The sequence below is a fragment of the Cebus imitator genome, unplaced genomic scaffold, assembly GCF_001604975.1.
Source record: "Cebus imitator isolate Cc_AM_T3 unplaced genomic scaffold, Cebus_imitator-1.0 Scaffold222, whole genome shotgun sequence".
Classification (NCBI taxonomy): domain Eukaryota; kingdom Metazoa; phylum Chordata; class Mammalia; order Primates; family Cebidae; genus Cebus; species Cebus imitator.
Window position 1 is genome coordinate 1,080,360 of NW_016107537.1, and position 18,164 is coordinate 1,098,523.

Below are 18,164 nucleotides of genomic sequence, written 5' to 3' on the forward strand. Positions count from 1 at the left end.
TTTTTTTTCTCTCTTCTACCTTGTTCTTCCATCCATTTCCTTTGTTTGTTTGTAATTTTTTAGAAAAGGGGCTTCACTATGTTGCCCACGCTGGCCTCGAACCCCTGACCCAAGTGATCATCCTGTCTCAGCCTCCTGAATAGCTAGGACTAGGGGGGCATGCCACCACACCTAGTTCATTGCCTCTATTTAAAAGGTACATGGCTTAAACTCCAACTGGGAACCTGAAACGTTCATTTGCTAAGAGCCTGGTGTTCTGCCACCTGAACTAAGCTGACCGTGGGAATTATAAAAAAGAAGAAATTCTTTAATAATAGTGACCAGGCAACACCACTGAAGTCTCATATGTAAAAATCCATGTCTTCCTTTCTCCCAAACTCCTTTCCAAACTTAGCCACTGGCTTCTGGCTGGGGCCGTGCCCATACCTCCTGGGGCTTGCACACGCCATGGTGTATCTACAGAAGACACACTTTGGGCATATCCTAGAGAAGACCAGACTTCTCTCTGGTCCTCGTTAGAGGGCTACTTTACGGTAACAGGGCCAGGGTGAAGAGTTCTCTGTCCCCTCTGTAGGGAATGTGTTGACAATATTCCGAGGGGTAAGAGGATCAAGGCTTCTTTGTGGTCAAATATCACCTTTCTCTTCTCTACCCTGTCCTAACCAGGAGCTTGTCACCCCAGACTCTGAGGTGATTTACACCTTAATCAAGCAAACTTCCCTCTTCAGAAAAGATGGCTCATTTTCCCTCAAAAGCTGCCAGGAGCTGCCAAGTATGCTGCCAATTCACATTCAACCCTAGGGCGCAATCAACAAATTTGGCCAGAACACAACTACAGCTACTATTAGAACTATTATTATTAATAAATTCCTCTTCAAATCTAACCACCTGACTTCTGATTTCAGGGTTTCTCCCGTCCTCTTAGAAACTTGATACGTTTCCTGTGCTTCCCTTTTTCTAAGACTACATGTTTGTATAGTATACTGCACAGCAGTACACAAATGAACCAAGTCAATAACTTCTGGATTATCTTCAAACAACAATAATATCAGTTTGCCATCTTTCATTATTTTAGCCAGTATCAAAAACACAAAACTAGATTCTTCCTCGTAAATTCCCACTTTTGACGACGCACTTTGTAGCCACGCCTACTTGCTACTTGAGAGAATACAAAAGGCAAAGAAGACTGACTCAGGCTTTAGCTGCCAGCCAGAGAAGGAGTCATTTCATTGGCGTCCGAGTCAGCAAAGGTATTGTCCTCGCATCTCTAGCTATTAAGTATTTTTTGTTGTTGTTTTTCTCCTTGGCTGTTTTCTCTTGCATTGCCTTCTCTAAAGCTACAGCCTCTCCTTTATTTGTCCCTCCCTGATTTGGTGTGTGAACTAGAATCACAGACAGATTTTGGAAAATGATTCTGTCATTTTACTGATAAGGACTGATTCGTTTCACTGAGGGACGGCAGAACTAACTTCCTGTTAGGGCATCAGTGAATACAAATGAGATTTCTCATGGGAGGGAATCTCTACTACCCAAAATTATTAGGAGACATTTGAGCATTTCCAACTCTGTCTCTCTGTTACCTCTGTGTAAGGCAAATACCTTATTCTTGCGGTGTTTCTGTAACCTCTTCAAACTTTCATTGATTGAATGCCTGTTCTGTGCAGTACATTGGGTTGGACACTTAAGGAATCCCAATATAAATAAAACATTCTGAAAGAAGTTTACGATCTAATAGAGGAGACAGGTACATAGCAAACTAATTCAAAGGAGCTAGAAGAATGGAGAAAATGCTGAACATGGACTAAGTCATTCAACAAAGTTTGCAAAAAGCACGAAGAGGAGGGGCTGTCTTCACGGGGATCTTGCTTAGAGGCTGGCTGGGCTGGCAGCCGCTGGTGTTCTCTGTTGCAGAAGTCAAGATGGCCAAAGTTCCAGACCTGTTTGAAGATCTGAAGAACTGTTACAGGTAAGAAATAAGATTTATCTCTCGTGATTTAATGAGGGTTTCAAGGCCCACTAGAATCCAGCTAAGTGTAACAGCGACCAGCATGAGGCCAGGCCGGCAGAGGCTATAGAGATATGTACTAGTCCTGAAGTCAGAGCAGGTTCAGAAAAGACCCAGAAAAACTAAGCATTCAGCATGTTAAACTGAGATTACATTGGCAGGGAGACCGCAATTTTAGAAAAATTATTTTTGAGTGCTGCTGAGTCCTACATGAATTTCAACATGGACTTAGACACAGCCTCGGTTGAGATCACATGCCCTGATACAAGAATAGGCTTTACTGGACTGAGAGAGAATCCATTCTCAGGAAAACTTGATCTCAGTCAGGAACAGGAAATGGCTCCACAGCAAGTTGGGCATGTGAACGCACATACACAGGCAAACCTTACTCAGATGTAGAAGAAAGGTAAATGATCACAAAGTTAAAATTACAGAACATATTAAACTAACATGATGTTTCCATTATCTGTAGTAAATACTAACACAAACGAGGCTGTCAAATTTTGCCTGGATATTTTACTAAGTATAAATTATTAAGTATGTGTAATGAAAGCAATGTGTAACATATAATCTATTCAGTTAAAATAAAAATAAAGTGCTTCAAAAGCCTTTCTTTTCTCTTAAGGAGCTTAACATTCTTCCATGAACTTCAATTAAAATTCTTCAGTTTGTTAGCCAAGTCCAATTTTTATAGATAAAGTGCAGGTAAAGCTCAAAGCCTGTCTTGATGACTACTAATTCCAGATTAGTAAGATATGAATTACTCTACCTATGTGTATGTATAGAAGTCCTTACATTTCAAAGATGACAGCTGTGTGTATGTGTGTGACCCACAACTAACATAGTCATTAAAATGTGTTGGCCAGAGACCACAGTGACATAACAAACAGAATTACATTCTCACCATCTTATTTTGACAGTGAAAATGAAGAGTATAGTTCCTCCATTGACCATCTCTCTCTGAATCAGGTAAGCAATAACTGTAATTCTCATGGGACTGCTATTCTTAAACAGTAGTTTCTTCATCGAAAGAGAACAGAAATGGCTTGAACCTTAGATGTGTTTGTTTTACCCCCACTAGAGGTCCAGAGACCTGCCTTTCTTCATTATGAGACCAGTTGCTTCTCTAAATTAATAGTTGATGTGCATTGGCTTCTCCCAGAACACGGAAGAACTATCCCAAATCCCTAAGAACTAGAGTCTTCTGGCTTCATCATCCTGGCTTCAGGATGTTAGTTATGCCATCCTGACAGGCCCTACAAGCTGCTTCACCAGGGATCTGTCTCCTAACATAATGTGTTGTGGTTGTCCTCTCTGACACCAGCATCGGAGGTTAGAGAACGTCTCCAAACATGAAGCTGAGGGAGAGGAAACAAGCCAATTAAAAGCGAGAAATCTACAGCCACCCACCAAGCTGTGTTATTGTGTTTGGAGACCAAAAATAGACAGTATAAGTACTGCCTGGTATGTCTTCAGTGCTGGATTTAAAGGTTGTCCCCAAAAGAGTATTTCTAAAATATTTTGAGCATTGTTAAGTAGATTTTTAACCTCCTGAGAGGGCACTAATTGGAAAGCTAACACTCACTACAATCATTTTTAACCTATTTAGTTACAACATCTCATTTTTGAGCATGCAAATAAATGAAAAAAGTCCTCCTAAGAAATCATACATCTCTTTATCCTGGAAGAAAAGGAGGAAGGAAAGTAAGGCAGAAGGGAGAGAGGGAGGAGAGAAGGAGGGAAGCCTAATGAAACAGATCCTTCTCGCTACATCTGTAGAATACAGCACCTGTTGAATGGACTTTCATTCCCTGACCATGGACAGACTCTCAGTTTCTGTTTTCCTTCATAATAGAAATCCTTCTATGATGTAAACTATGGCTCACTCCATGAAGAATGCATGGATCAATCTGTGTCTCTGAATATCTCCGAAACCTCTAAGACATCCAAGCTTACCTTCAAGGAGAGTGTGGTGATAGTGTCAACCAATGGGAAGGTTCTGAAGAAGAGACGGTTGAGTTTAAACCAATCCATCACTGATGATGACCTGGAGGCCATCGCCAATAACATAGAAGAAGGTAAGGGGTCGAGCACAATAATATCCTTGCTTTCAAGGTTTTTTTTTTTTTTTTTTTTTTTTNTAATTTTATTGTACTTTAGGTTCTGGAGTACATGTGCAGATCATGCAGGATTGTTGCATAGGTACACACATGGTAATGTGGTTTGCTGCCTCCGTCCCCCCATCACCTACATCTGGCATTTCTCCCCATGTTATCCCTCCCCGACCTCCCACCTTCCCATCCCTCTCTTGGCCCCCACCAACAGACCCCAGTGTGTGATGCTCCCCTTCCTTTGTCCATGTGTTCTCATTGTTCAACACCCACCTGTGAGTGAGAACATGCGGTGTTTGAATTTCTGTTCTTGTGTCAGTTTGCTGAGAATGATGGTTTTCAGGTTCATCCATGTCCCTACAAAGGACACGAACTCATCGTTTCTTATGGCTGCATAGTATTCCATGGTGTGTATGTGCCACATTTTCCTTGTACAGTCTATTGTCGATGGGCATTTGGGTTAGTTCCAGGTCTTTGCTATTGTAAACAGTGCCGCTATGATCATATGTGTGCATGTGTCTTCATAATAGAATGATTTATAATCCTTTGGGTATATACCCAGTAACAGGATTGCTGGGTCAAATGGAATTTCTATTTCTAGGTCCTTGAGGAAGTGCCACACTGTCTTCCACAATGGTTGAACTAGTTTACACTCCCACCAACAGTGTGAAAGTGTTCCTATTTCTCCACATCCTCTCCAGCATCTGTTGTCTCCAGATTTTTTAATGATCGCCATTCTACCTGGCATGAGGTGGTATCTCAATGTGGTTTTGATTTGCATTTCTCGAATAATCAGTGACAATGAGCATTTTTCATATGTTTGTTGGCCTCATGTATGTCTTCTTTTGAAAAGTGTCCATTCATATCCTTCTCCCACTTCTGGATTGGTTTGTTTGTTTTTTTCTTGTAAATATGTTTTAGTTCTTTGTAGAATCTGGACGTTAGCCCTTTGTCAAATGGGTAGATTTCAAAAATTGTTTCCCATTCTGTTGGTTGCCAGTTCACTCTAATCATTGTTTATTTTGCTGTACAGAAGCTCTGGTGTTTAATTAGGTCTCATTTGTCTATTTTGGCTTTTGTTGCCAATGTTTTTGGTGTTTTAGTCATGAAGTCCTTGCCTATGCCTATGTCCTGAATGGTTTTGTCTAGGTTTTCTTCTAGGGTTTTTGTGGTGTTAGGTCTTATGTTTAAGTCTTTAATCCATCTGGAGTTAATTTTAGTGTAAGGTGTGAGGAAGGGGGTCCAGTTTCTGCTTTCTGCACACTGCTAGCCAGTTTTCCCAGCACTGTTTATTAAACAAGGAATTGTTTCCCCATTGCTTGTTTTTGTCAGGTTTGTCAAAGATCAGATAGTTGTAGATGTGTGGCGTTGCTTCCGAGGCCTCTGTTCTGTTCCATTGGTCTATAACTCTGTTTTGGTACCAGTACCATGCTGTTTTGATTACTGTAGTTTTGTAGTATAGTCTGAAATCAGGTGGCATGATGCCTCTGGTTTTGTTCATTTTGCTTAGGATTGTCTTGGCTATACGGGCTCTCTTTTGGTTCCATATGAAATTTAGGTGGATTTTTCCAAATCTGTGAAGAAGGTCATTGGTATCTTCATGGGGATAGCATTGAATCTATAGATTACTTTGGGCAGCATGGCCGTTTTCATGATATTGATTCTTCCTAACCATGAGCATGGAATGTTTCTTCATTTGTTTGTGTCCTCTTTTATTTCCTTGAGCAGTGGTTTGTAGTTCTCCTTGAAGAGGGCCTTTACATCCTTTGTTAGTTGTATTCCTAGTATTTTATTCTCTTTGTAGCAATTGTAAATGGCAGTTTGTGCATGATTTGGCTCTCTGTTAGTCTGTTATTGCTGCTTGTGAAATGCTTGTGATTTCTGCACATTGATTTTGTATCCTGAGACTTTGCTGAAGTTGCTTATCAGTTTAAGGAGATTTTGGGCTGAGATGATGGGGTCTTCCAAATATACAATCATGTCATCTGCAAATAGAGACAATTTGACTTCCTCCTTTCCCTTTCCTAATTGAATACACTTTATTTCATTTTCTTGCCTGATTGCTCTGGCTAGAACTTCCAGTACTATATTGAATAGGAGTGGTGACAGAGGGCATCCTTGTCTAGTGCCAGATTTCAAAGGGAATGCTTTCAGTTTTTACCCATTCAGTATGATATTGGCTGTAGGTTTGTCATAAATAGCTTTTATTATTTTGAGATATGTTCCTTCAATACCTAGTTTATTGAGAGTTTTTAGCAGAAAGGGCTGTTGAATTTTGTCAAAGGCCTTCTCTGCATCTATTGAGACAATCATGTGGTTTTTGTCTTTGGTTCTGTTTGTGTAGTGGATTACATTTATTGACTTATGTATGTTGAACCAGCCTTGCATCCCCAGAATGAAGCCTAATTGATCATGATGGATAAGTTTTTGATGTACTGTTGCAATCAGTTTGCCAGTATTTTATTGAAGATTTTTGCATCTATGTTCATCATGGATATTGGCCTGAAATTTTCTTTTCTTGTTGAGTCTCTGTCGGGTTTTGGTATCAGGATGATGTTGGCCTCATAAAATGAATTGGGGAGGATTCTGTCTCTTTAGATTGTTTAGAATAGTTTCAGAAGGAATGGTATCAGCTCCTCTTTGTACATCTGGTAGAATTCCACTGTGAACCTGCTGGACCTGGACTTTTTTTGGTTGGTAGCCTATTAACTACCGCCTCAACTTCAGCCCTTGTTATCGGTCAGTTCAAGGTTTCAACTTCTTCCTGGTTTAGGCTTGGGAGGGTGCAAGTGTCCAGGAATTTATCCATTTCTTCCAGGCATACTGGTTTCTGTGCATAGAGTTGTTTGTAGTAATCTCTGATTGTAATTTGTACTTCTGTGGAGTTAGTGGTGATATCCCCTTTATCATTTTTTATTGCATCTGATTCTTCTCCCTTTTCTTTTTTATTAATCTGGATAGTGGTCTGTCTCTTTTCCAAAAACCAGCTCCTGGATTTATTGATTTTTTGAAGATTTTTTGTGTCTCTATCTCCTTCAGTTCTGCTCTGATCTTAGTTATTTCTTTTCTGCTAGCTTTTGAGTTTTTTTAGTCTTGTTCCTCTAGCTCTTTCAATTTTGTCGATAGGATGTCGATTTTAGATCTTTCCTTGATTCTCTGGTGGGCATTCATTGCTATAAATTTCCCTTAGACACTGATTTAAATGTGTCCCAGAGATCCTGGTACGTTGTGTCTTCGTTCTCATTGGTTTCAAAGATCATCTTTATTTCTGCCTTCATTCCATTGTTTATCCAGTTGACATTCAGGAGCCAGTTGTTCAGTTTCCAAGAGAAGGTTGTGCAGTTCTGAGTTAGTTTTCTTAATTCTAAGTTCTAATTTGATTGCGCTGTGGTCTGAGAGACTGTTTGTTATGATTTCCGTTCTTTGGCATTTGCTGAGGAGTGATTTACTTCCAATTACATGGTCAATTTTAAAGTAGGTGTGATGTGATGCTGAGAAGAATGCATATTCTGTGGATTTGGGGTGGACATTTCTGTAGATGTCTATTAGGTCTGCTTGGTCCGGATCTGAGTTCAAGTCCTGGATATCCTTGTTAATTTTCTGTCTCGTTGGTCCATCTAACATTGACAGTGGAGTGTTAAGTCTCCACTGTTATTGTGTGGGAGTCTAAGTCTCTTTGTAGGTCATTAAGAACTTGTTTTATGAACCTGGGTGCTCCTGTATTGGGCGTGTATATATTTAGGATCATTAGCTCTTCTTGATGCATTGATCCTTTTACCATTATGTAAGGCCCTTTTTTGTCTCCTTTGATCTTTGTTGGTTTAAAGTCCATTTTATCAGAGACCAGGATTGCAACTCCTGCTTTTTTTTTTTTCTCTCCATTTGCCTGATAAATCTTCCTCCATCCCTTTATTTTGAGCCTATGTGTGTCCTTGCACGTGATATATGTTTCCTGAATACAGCACACTGATGGGTTTTGACTTTTTATCCAATTTGCCTGTCTGTGTCTTTTGATTGGGGCGTTTAGTCCATTTACATTTAAGATTAATATTGTTATGTGTGAATTTGAAGCTGCCATTTTGATGCTAGCTGGCTGTTTTGCCCATTAGTTGACACATTTTCTTTATTGTTTCAATGGTCTTAACCGTTTGGTACATTTTTGGAGTGGCTGGTACTGGTTGTTCCTTTCTTGTTTAATGCTTCTTTCAGGAGCTCTTGTAAGGCAGGCCTGATGGTGACGAAATCTCTCAACAATTGCTTGTCCATAAAGGATTTTCTTTCTCCCTCACTTATGAAGCTTAGTTTGGCTGGATGTGAAATTCTAGATTCAAAGCTCTTTTCTTTAAGGCTGTTGAATATTGGTCCCCACTCTCTTCTGGATTGTAGAGTTTCTGCTGAGAGATCTGCTGTGAATCTGATGGACTTCCCTTTGTGGGTAACCCGACCTTTCTCTCTAGCTGCCCTTAGTATTTTTTCCTTCATTTCAACCCTGGTGAATCTGACAATTATGTGCCTTGGGGTTGCTCTTCTTGAAGAATATCTTTGTGGTGTTCTCTGTATTTCCTGGACTTGAATGCTGGCCTGCATTGCTAGGTTGGGGAAGTTTTCCTGGATAATATCCTGAAGAGTGTTTTCCAGCTTGGATTCATTCTCTCTGTCACATTCAGGTACCCCTATCAAATGTAGATTAGGTCTTTTCACATAATCCCATATTTCTTGGAGGCTTTGTTCATTTCTTTTTACTCTTTTTTCTCTATTCTTGCCTTCTAGCTTTATTTCATTGAGTTAATCTTCAGTCTTTGATATCCTTTCTTCTGCTTGGTCAATTCAGCTATTGAAACTTGTGTATGTATGCTTGGCGAAGTTCTCGTGTGGTGTTTTTCAGCTCCATCAAGTCGTTTATATTCTTCTCTAAGCTGTTTATCCTAGATAGCATCTCATCTCACCTTTTTCCTAGGTTCTTAGTTTATTTGCACTGGGTTAGAACATGTTCTTTTAATTCTGAGAAGTTTGTTATTACCCATCTTCTGAAGCCTGTTTCTGTCAATTCATCCGATTCATTTGCCATCCATCCTTGATCTCTAGCTGGTGAGGAGTTGTGATCCCTTTGAGGAGAAGAGGTGTTCCGGTTTTTGGTGTTTTCCTCCTTTTTGGGTTTCTTCCCATCTTAGTGGTTTTATCTACCTGTGGTTTTTGTAGTTGGTGACTTTCGGATGAGGATCTCTGAGTGGATGTGCTTTTTGTTGATGTTGAAGCTATTTCTTTCTGCTTCTTAATTTTCTTTCTAACAGTCAGGCCCCTCTGCTGCAGAACCACTGGAGGTCCACTCCAGACCCTGCTCACCTGGGGATTGCCTGTCGGGACCGCAGAACAGCAAGGGTTGCCGCAGGTTTCTTCCTCTGCTATCCTCGTCCCAGATGGGTACCCACCAGATGTCGGCCTGATCTCCCCTTTGTGCGGTGTCTCTTTGGGTATACGGGCATCAGGGAGCTGCTTGAGGAGACAGCCAGTACCTTATGGGAGCTCAAGTGCTGTGCTGAGAGCTCCACTGTTCTGTGCAGAGCTGCTGGGCAGGTACCTTTAAGTCTGCTGCAGCTGAACTCATAACCGCCTCTTTTTCCAGGTGCTCTGTCCTAGGAAGGTCGGCTTTATTTATAAGAAGTCCCTGTTGTGCTGCTGCCTTGTCTTTATAGATACCCTGCCCCGCCAGAGTAGTCTAGTTATAGTCTGACAGCAGAGGCGTTGCTGAGCTGCTGCAGGCTCTGCCCAGCTGCTGTATGAACTGCCTTGGTTGTGGCGGACTGCCTCAGTAGTGGGGGGCACCCTTTCCCCCACTGAGCTGGATGGTTGTGGGTCCAGCTGCGCTTGTTGTGAAACTCTCAATCCAGAACTTTACAGATTGCTTGTTTTGTGGGGGTGGTACCCACTGAGCCAGATCCCCTGGCTCCCTGTCTTAGCCCCCTACCTTCCAGTTGAATGGCTGGCTCTGTTCCTAGGCATTCCGGGCACCAGCCAAAATGGCAGCCCAGACTTGTGTGAGTTTCTGTGTGCAGATGCGGCTCCGGCTGAAACTGCCATGCTGAAAACCCGTGGTGCTTTGCGGCCTGGGAATCGCCTGGTCTGTGGGCAGTGAAAATTTGTTTGGAAATGCAGTGAGCACTCACCCTCTGCACCGCTCTACCTGGGAACTGCACTCCAGAGCTGTTCCTATTTGGCCATCTTGGATTGCATCCGGCCTTCAAGTTTTAAGCAAGTGGCAACAATAGAATATACGGGAAAGTAAAACCTGGAGTCAGAATAACAAGAAAACAACCAAGCATTAGTCTGGTAACTGTATAGAAGATAAATTAATTTTTATCCTTCTTCAGGAGGGAGAGATGAGCAAGTGGCCCGAATCTAGAATACTTGTTCATAGCCTTATTTCTTGTCCATTTTGTAAAGGTTGTGTGACTTCTAGCCTTTCAGGAGAAAGCAGTAATAACACCACTTACAAGCCATGTTCCTCTCATACTAATTATGCCTGCTTGAGCATGTTACATAATCTTCTGTGATTCAGTTTCCTCTACTGTAAAATGGGGATAATCAGAGTCCCCCACTCATTGGATTGTTGTAAAGATTAAGAGTTTTATGCTATACAGACTGAGCTAGCTGGGCCCTCCTGACTGTTGAAAAGATTAAATGAGTCAACATTCCCTAACTTCTGGATTAGAATAATGTCTGGTACCTAGTAAGCACCCAATAAATGTTAACGATTACTATTATTACTACTACTACCTGTATGAATACTACCAGCAATACTAATCTATTAATGATTGGATTATGTCTAAACCTCACAAGAATCCTACCTTCTTATTTTACCTGAAAGGGAATTAAGCTCATTGAGATAGGTAAACACCCCAATGGTACACATCTGTAAGTGAGAGAGCCTCAAATCTAATTCAGTTTTACCTGAGTATAAAAATCATGGCTTCTCTTCCATGCCTTTACTGTAGAAGCCTCTACATGAACTATAAACCCAATATTCCTGTTTTTAAGATAATACTTAAGAAACAACACACGTTCACCTAGAAGGTTTTAAAATGTAACAAAATACAAAAAAATAAAAATCACTGACATTGCCACTGAGAGTTTACTACTGCCAGCAATTTCCTTAAAGTCTTCTCTATACAAATACCCACCTGTGAACAAATATGTCTAATGCTATTAAGATCACACAATTTACAACTTTATATCCAGCTTTTCTTAACAATGTATCAAGAAGATTTTAGGGTGCCCATTTTTCACCATTATAAGCAATGCAACAATGAACATCTGTATAAATATTCATTGCTCTCACCCTTTATTTCCTTAGAATATATTTCTAGAAGTAGAATTTCCCAGTGCCATGAGGATTTGTGATGCTATTTATATGTGTCACTTTGCAGAAAGGTGGTGGATCTTTACTCTCAGTGCATATATAATGATTTTTAATGCATTCATTTTTTTCTCAGAGTGTATTCATTTGAAAACATAGATGGGAAATACTGGTAGTTTTCCTGACCAGTTAGAAACACCCAAACAATGAAAAATGAGAAAGTTGCACAAATAGTCTTTTTTAAAAACAACAAAACTATTGCCTGAGGAATCAAAGTTTAAAAAGAAGCACATAAGTAACAATAAGGATAATCCTAAAAAACAAATTCTGCTGCTGACTGGGTGATTTTACTTCTCTCTGCTTCCTCATCTGGATTGGAATATTCCTAACATCCCCTCCAGGATTATTTTCCCTGCTTGTACTAGAGTGTGCATATCATCTGTGTTTGTACATAGACATTAATCAGAACTTGTGATCATGGTTTTAGAAATCATCAAGCCCAAGTTAGCACCTTTCAGCTTCCTGAGCAATGCAAAATACAACTTTAATAAGACCAGGAAACACCAATTCATCCTGAATGTCGCCCTCAATCATCAAAGTATAATTCGAACCAACGATCAGCACCTCATGACTACTGCATTACAAAATCTGGATGAAGCAGGTATATTAAAATAGCACTAGACATTTCTGTCATCTTCCCCTCCTTTCATTTACTTATTTATTTATTTCAATCTTTCTGCTTGCAAAAAACACACCTCTTCAGAGTCCTGGGTTACACAATTATTCTAGTATAGCTTGAAGCACAGCGACCCTGTAAAAATCCCACACCAGGGCAGAAGTTTCAACTAAATCTGGAAGTTCCACAAGGGACAAGTTTCCTATCTTTGAGAGCACAGAGTCATGCACAAAGCTTGCTGATGTACTCTGCCTCCTTTGTTCTTTCATTCCTACCCCCAATTTTAAAACTGAGGAAACTGACTGTCAGACATATTAAATGACTTTCTTAGATTTACCCAGAAGCCAATGAAGAACAATCGCTCTCCTTTAAAAAGTCTATTGATCAACTTCACAAGTGACACCAAACTAGGAAGGTCTTGAGAACATACCCGTGAGGCAAAACCGCCAATAAGCTACAAATATGGCCTAAAGGATGAAGTTTAGTGTCAAAAACCTTTTATCACACACATGCAATTTTCATGGCAGACACGTTTTATTTTCAGGACATATCAACAAGTATACATATTTTCAAAGGTCCAGAGAGGCAACTTTGCAATAAACAAGCAAGACTTTTTCTGATTGGATGCACTTTAGCTAACACACTACATTTAGCTTTCAACTCTACATTTACAAATTATTTTGTGTTCTATTTTCCTACTCAATATTATTTCTACAATTTTCCCAATATTGACATCATATATGTATTTGCCATTTTCAATTGCACTAGACAATTCACTAATGTTGCTATGTTGGTCCCTTGGGTTTACTCTAAATAGCTTGTTTGCACATATCTTTGTATATATTATTGTTTTTTCTCCTATCTGGTGATTTCTTTGGAGCATATCCCAAAGTGGAAGGCCTAGATTAATGGGCATAAATAATTTGACAGTTCTTATTAAGTTTTATTCTCTTAGTAAAAACTGAACTACTTTTCAGTATCACTAGCAACATATGAGTGTGTCATATGTTCCTAAACTCCTCCATGTTAGGTCAGAGTTTAGGAACATATGATACATGTTAGGTCATTGTAAACTCATGATCTAAACAATTACAAGGTCTTGGCTGTGCGCGGTGGCTCACGCCTGTAATCCCAGTACTTTGGGAGGCCGAAGCGGGTGGATCACTAGGTCAGGAGTTCAAGACAAGCCTGGCCAAGATGTTGAAACCCCGTCTCTACTAAAAATACAAAAATTAGCGGGGCGTGGTGCCATGCACCTGTAATCCCAGCTACTCAGGAGGCTGAGGCAAGAGAATTGCTTGAACCTGGGAGGCGGAGGTTGCAGTGAGCCGAGATCATGCCATTGCACTCCAGCCTGGGTGACAGAGTGAGACTCCGTCTCAAAAAAAAAAAAAGAGAGAAATAACAAGGTCTTATCCCACTAATGAAATTATAGGAGATTCAACACGTATTCAGCCTCCAAGAATTCATTCCATGTAGAAAATTCTAAGAACATTAACCAGGTATTTACCTGCCCAGTGAGTGTGGCAGACATTGTGAAGGCTACAAAGATGTATAGAATTCCATTCCTGACTTCTAGGTATTTACACCATAAGCGGGGACCTAATGCACACACACACACACACACACACACACACACACACACACAATCATGCACACATAATCTACAGAACACTTGATTTTATAAAAATACAATGAATTTACTTCCTTTTTGGTTCTTCTCTTCACCAGTGAAATTTGACATGGATGGTTATATATCATCAAAGGATGATGACAAAGATTATGTGGCTCTAAGAATCTCAAAAACTCGATTGTATATGAGTGCCCAAGATGAAAACCAACCGGTGTTGCTGAAGGTCAGTTCCCCTTTGTCTCCACCTTACTCTCAATTTACATCTCATATGTTTGTAAATAAGCCCAATAGGCAGATACCCCTAACAAGGTGACACCATCCTCTTTCCTTCCTACCACAGCCGCCACCTGCCCACACCACTACCATTGACTCCAGAGGCATGCCTAGGCAAGATCTGTAAGAAAATATAATAGAGGTGGCAAAAGTAAATAAGAGATAAATTACTTTCTTCTTTCTTTTTCCTTTCCTTGCCTGACCCTGTTCACCTCCCATCCCAGGGCATCCATTTATTCCATTGATCTTTACTGACATCTATTATCTGACCTACACGATATTAGACATTAGGACAATGTGGCCTGCCTCCAAGAACTCAAATAAGCCAACTGAGATCGGAAAGAATTAATCACCTGCCAATGGGCACAAAGCAAAAGGCTGGGAGCCAAGTCCCAAAATGGGCCCTGCTGCTTCCATTGCCCCTCTCTCTGCATTGACGCCAGCATAATTCCTCATCCCAGCCCTATCTCTACTACCACTTTCCCCCTCAAACACACACACACACACACACACACACACACACACACACACAAACTATAACCTTAGATGTTTTCTCTACTGATAAGTAGGTGACTCAATTTGTAAGTGTGTAATCCAAGACCTTCTATCCCCAACTAGAATTTATGTGCCTGCCCGTGCTTTTCTACTTGAATCAAGTGATGTCCACAGAGTAGGGCAGTAGCTTATTGATATCAATGAATAAAGGCTAGCATTATTCATTGATATCCTTTTATTTTTCAGGCATAGTGCCAACAGCTATATATACAGTGGTGCATCAAAATCCCTCATCTCATAGAACTTGGTCTTCTAGAGGATACGGAAAATAGATAACCCAAACAACTAACAAAAGAACAAGATGCTTAAAAAAAAAAAAAAAAAAGAATAGAGTGCTAAGATAAAGTGGGAGAGTGCTATTTAGAGAAAGTGGTAAGAACAATGCTCCTTGAGATGAGAGCTGCCAACAGGAGGGGGCAGGTCATGGTTGGGGGTTTGGAGGTAGAACATTCAGAGGGATCTGAATGTACCCAGGCCCTACAACTTCAAGATCATAAAGGACAGTTCCAAGGATCAGAAGAAAGCACTCTTGGAACTGGGGCATTGTGAGGAGGAGGAAAAATATGTAGGGACTAGTGCTTGCAGAGCTTGCATCTGGATTTCTTTTGAGGTACAATGAAAATCCATTAATGGATTTCAAACAGAGAAATGCCCTGACCTCACTTATATTTCCTAAAATAGAAAACAGATCAGAAGGAAGGCAATAGAGAAAGCAGAAAGCCCAATGAGGCAGTTTAACAGCAGTCATGGGGGTGGGGTAAGGAAAAGAAGTGGAAATAAACAGAATTGGGTTATATTTTAGAGACAGAACCAACAGGAGAAAGAGGAGAAACACCATTTACTGATAAGGAAAAACTAGAAGAGGAATAGGTTTGGGAAATAAATCCTTGCTGGCATCAGAAACCCCAAGGAAGCCTCAAAAGTATATTTACTTGCTTTAGATTTTAAAAAGTAGGAAAGAAGCATCTCAGCTTGGAATTTGAAATCTATTTTTCCATAGAAGTATTGATAAATTCTACTCATACTCACAAGAAAAGTACATTCTAAGGAGAGTATATCAAAAGAGTTTAGCTACTGATATACTTAGGAATTTTGCGTGTGTGCAAAATTCCTAAGTATTTTAACCTAAGTATTTTAACCTTATTCCTAAATTGTGTTTAACCTTCAACTGTTGACTTAAATACTGAGATAAATGTCATCTAAATACTAAACTGATTTCCCAAAGGTATGATTTGTTCTCTTTAAGATCAAAATGTTTAGGGGGCTTAGAATCACCAGTGCTCAGATTTGATGCAAGATGCTGTAGGCCTGCATTGAAAGCAGGACAGAAACAATGTTTCACTCCTACCTTCCTGGATACAGTGAGACACTAGTGTCATTGGCAATCTTCATAACTAAGTTAGATCTCTCTCCAATCAAATAAGGAGGTCAACTTGATAGACATGGCCACACATCTAATAGGATGCAATAAATGCTTGCTGAATGAACAAATAAATGAAGAGCCTATAGCATCATGTTTCAGCTATAGTCCTAAAGTGCTGTTTCTCATGAAGGCCAAATGCCAAGGGATTGGGCTTCAGTCCTTTTTCTAACATCTTGTTCTCTAACTGAATTATCTTCTTTTCTGCATAGGAGATGCCTGAAATACCCAAAACCATCACAGGTAGTGAGACTGACCTCCTCTTCTTCTGGGAAACTCAAGGAACTAAGAGCTACTTCAGATCAGTTGCCCATCCAGATTTGCTTATTGCCACAATGCAAGACAGTTTGGTGTGCTTGGCAACGGGGCCACCCTTTATCACTGACTTTCAGATACTGGAAAACCAGGCTTAGCTCTGGAGTCTACTCACTTGTGCAGTGTTGACAGTTTATATGTACCATGTACATGAAGAAGCTAAATGCTTTACTGTTAGTCATTTGCTGAGCATGTGCTGAGCCTTTGTGATTCTAAATGAATGTTTACACTCTTTGCAAGAGAGGAGCAATGTCTAGTGAAACCAACACTAACATATAATGTGGTTTGTTATTTAAAGAACACCCTATACTTTGCATAGTACCAATCATTTTAATTATTATTCTTTATAATAATCTTAGGAGGACCAGAGCTACTGAATGTGGCTACCAAAAAGACTCTACCCATATTACAGATGGGCAAATTAAGGCATAAGAAAACTAAGAAATATGCGCAATAACAGTTGAAATGAGAACCCACAGACCTAGCATTCCATTTCAGCTGTTTGCCTTCTATTTTTAAGTTGCTGATGAACTCTTAATTAAATAGCATATGTTTCTGGGACCTCAGTTTATTGTTTTCAAAATGGAGGGAATAATAGCTAAGTCTTTCTGCCTCAACAGTTTTGTATGCTAATCAGGGAGGTCATTTTGGTAAAGTACTTCTTGAAGCTCAGCCTCAAGAATAAGGCAAAACATGAAATGTTATTTTTAAATTATTATTTTTATATATGTATTTATAGATATATTTAAGATAATTATAACGTATTATATTTATGGGAGCTCGTTGCATCCTCCACAATAGCAGTGTTTTCCAGGATAAGGAAGTTTGATTTTATTAATACAAGGCATTTTGGTCCAAGTTGTGCTTATTCCATAGTCATGAAAGTCTGCATTCTAGTACTTGGGAGTCCTATAATTATGTAATAAACGTACATTAATTACTTTGAGCAGATAATTGGTCTGATCTTTGACTCTTTTGCCTTTAAACTTGCCTGGGCATTCTTGTTTCATTCAATTCCGCCTGCAATCAAGTCCTACAAGCTAAAATGAGATGAACTCAACTTTGACGACCATGAGACTACTGTTATCAAAACTTTCTTTTCTGGAATGTAATCAATGTTTCTTCCAGGTGCTAAAAATTATGATCAGACCATAATGTTACCTTATTATCAACAATAGTGAGTTCATTGTTATCAGTCATTAACTGCATAAAGCTTGCAACAAAATTCTCTGACACATAGTTATTCATTGTCTTTACCATTATTTTACTGCATGGTAATTAGGGACAAATGGTAAATGTTTACATAAATAACTGTATTTGGTGTTACTTTCTAAAACCAAACCAAGATTTTATATTTTTTTTCTCCTCTTTGTTAACTGCCAATATGTATAAATGGGATTAGAATGATAATATTTCCGGGTTTACTTAAAGCTCACGTTACACATACACAACACAAGTGTTCCTATCTTTATACAAACACACATACAGAGCTACACTAAAAACAACTGATAGGCCAGGTAAGGTGGCTCAGACCTGTAATTCCAGCACTTTGAGAGACCAAAGCAGGAGGATTACTTGAGGTCAGGAGTTTGAAACCAGCCTGGGCAACATAGTAAGACCTTGTCTTTACAAAAAATAAAATAAAAAAGTTACCTGGACATGGTGGTACGCACCTGTACTCCCAGCTACTCAGGAGGCTGAGGTAGGCGGATCACTTAAGCCTGGGAGATGGAAGCTTCAGTGAGCCATGATCACACCACTGCACCCCAACCTAGGCAACAGAGTGAGACCCGGTCTCAAAGAATAAATAAATAAATATGTT

The 18,164-nt window shown here is 39.8% G+C and overlaps 1 protein-coding gene across 1 annotated transcript; it reads left to right on the forward strand.

Moving 5' to 3' along the window:
• Positions 1–315: 315 nt before the first annotated feature.
• On the forward strand, positions 316–17,694 carry IL1A (interleukin 1 alpha). The gene is made up of 7 exons (XM_017549810.2): positions 316–1,250; positions 1,912–1,966; positions 2,926–2,974; positions 3,861–4,083; positions 11,958–12,131; positions 13,878–14,002; positions 16,240–17,694. Exons 2-7 carry the CDS (start codon positions 1,920–1,922, stop codon positions 16,438–16,440), a joined length of 819 nt encoding a protein of 272 aa, XP_017405299.1. The 5' UTR covers positions 316–1,250; positions 1,912–1,919; the 3' UTR covers positions 16,441–17,694.
• Positions 17,695–18,164: the final 470 nt, after the last annotated feature.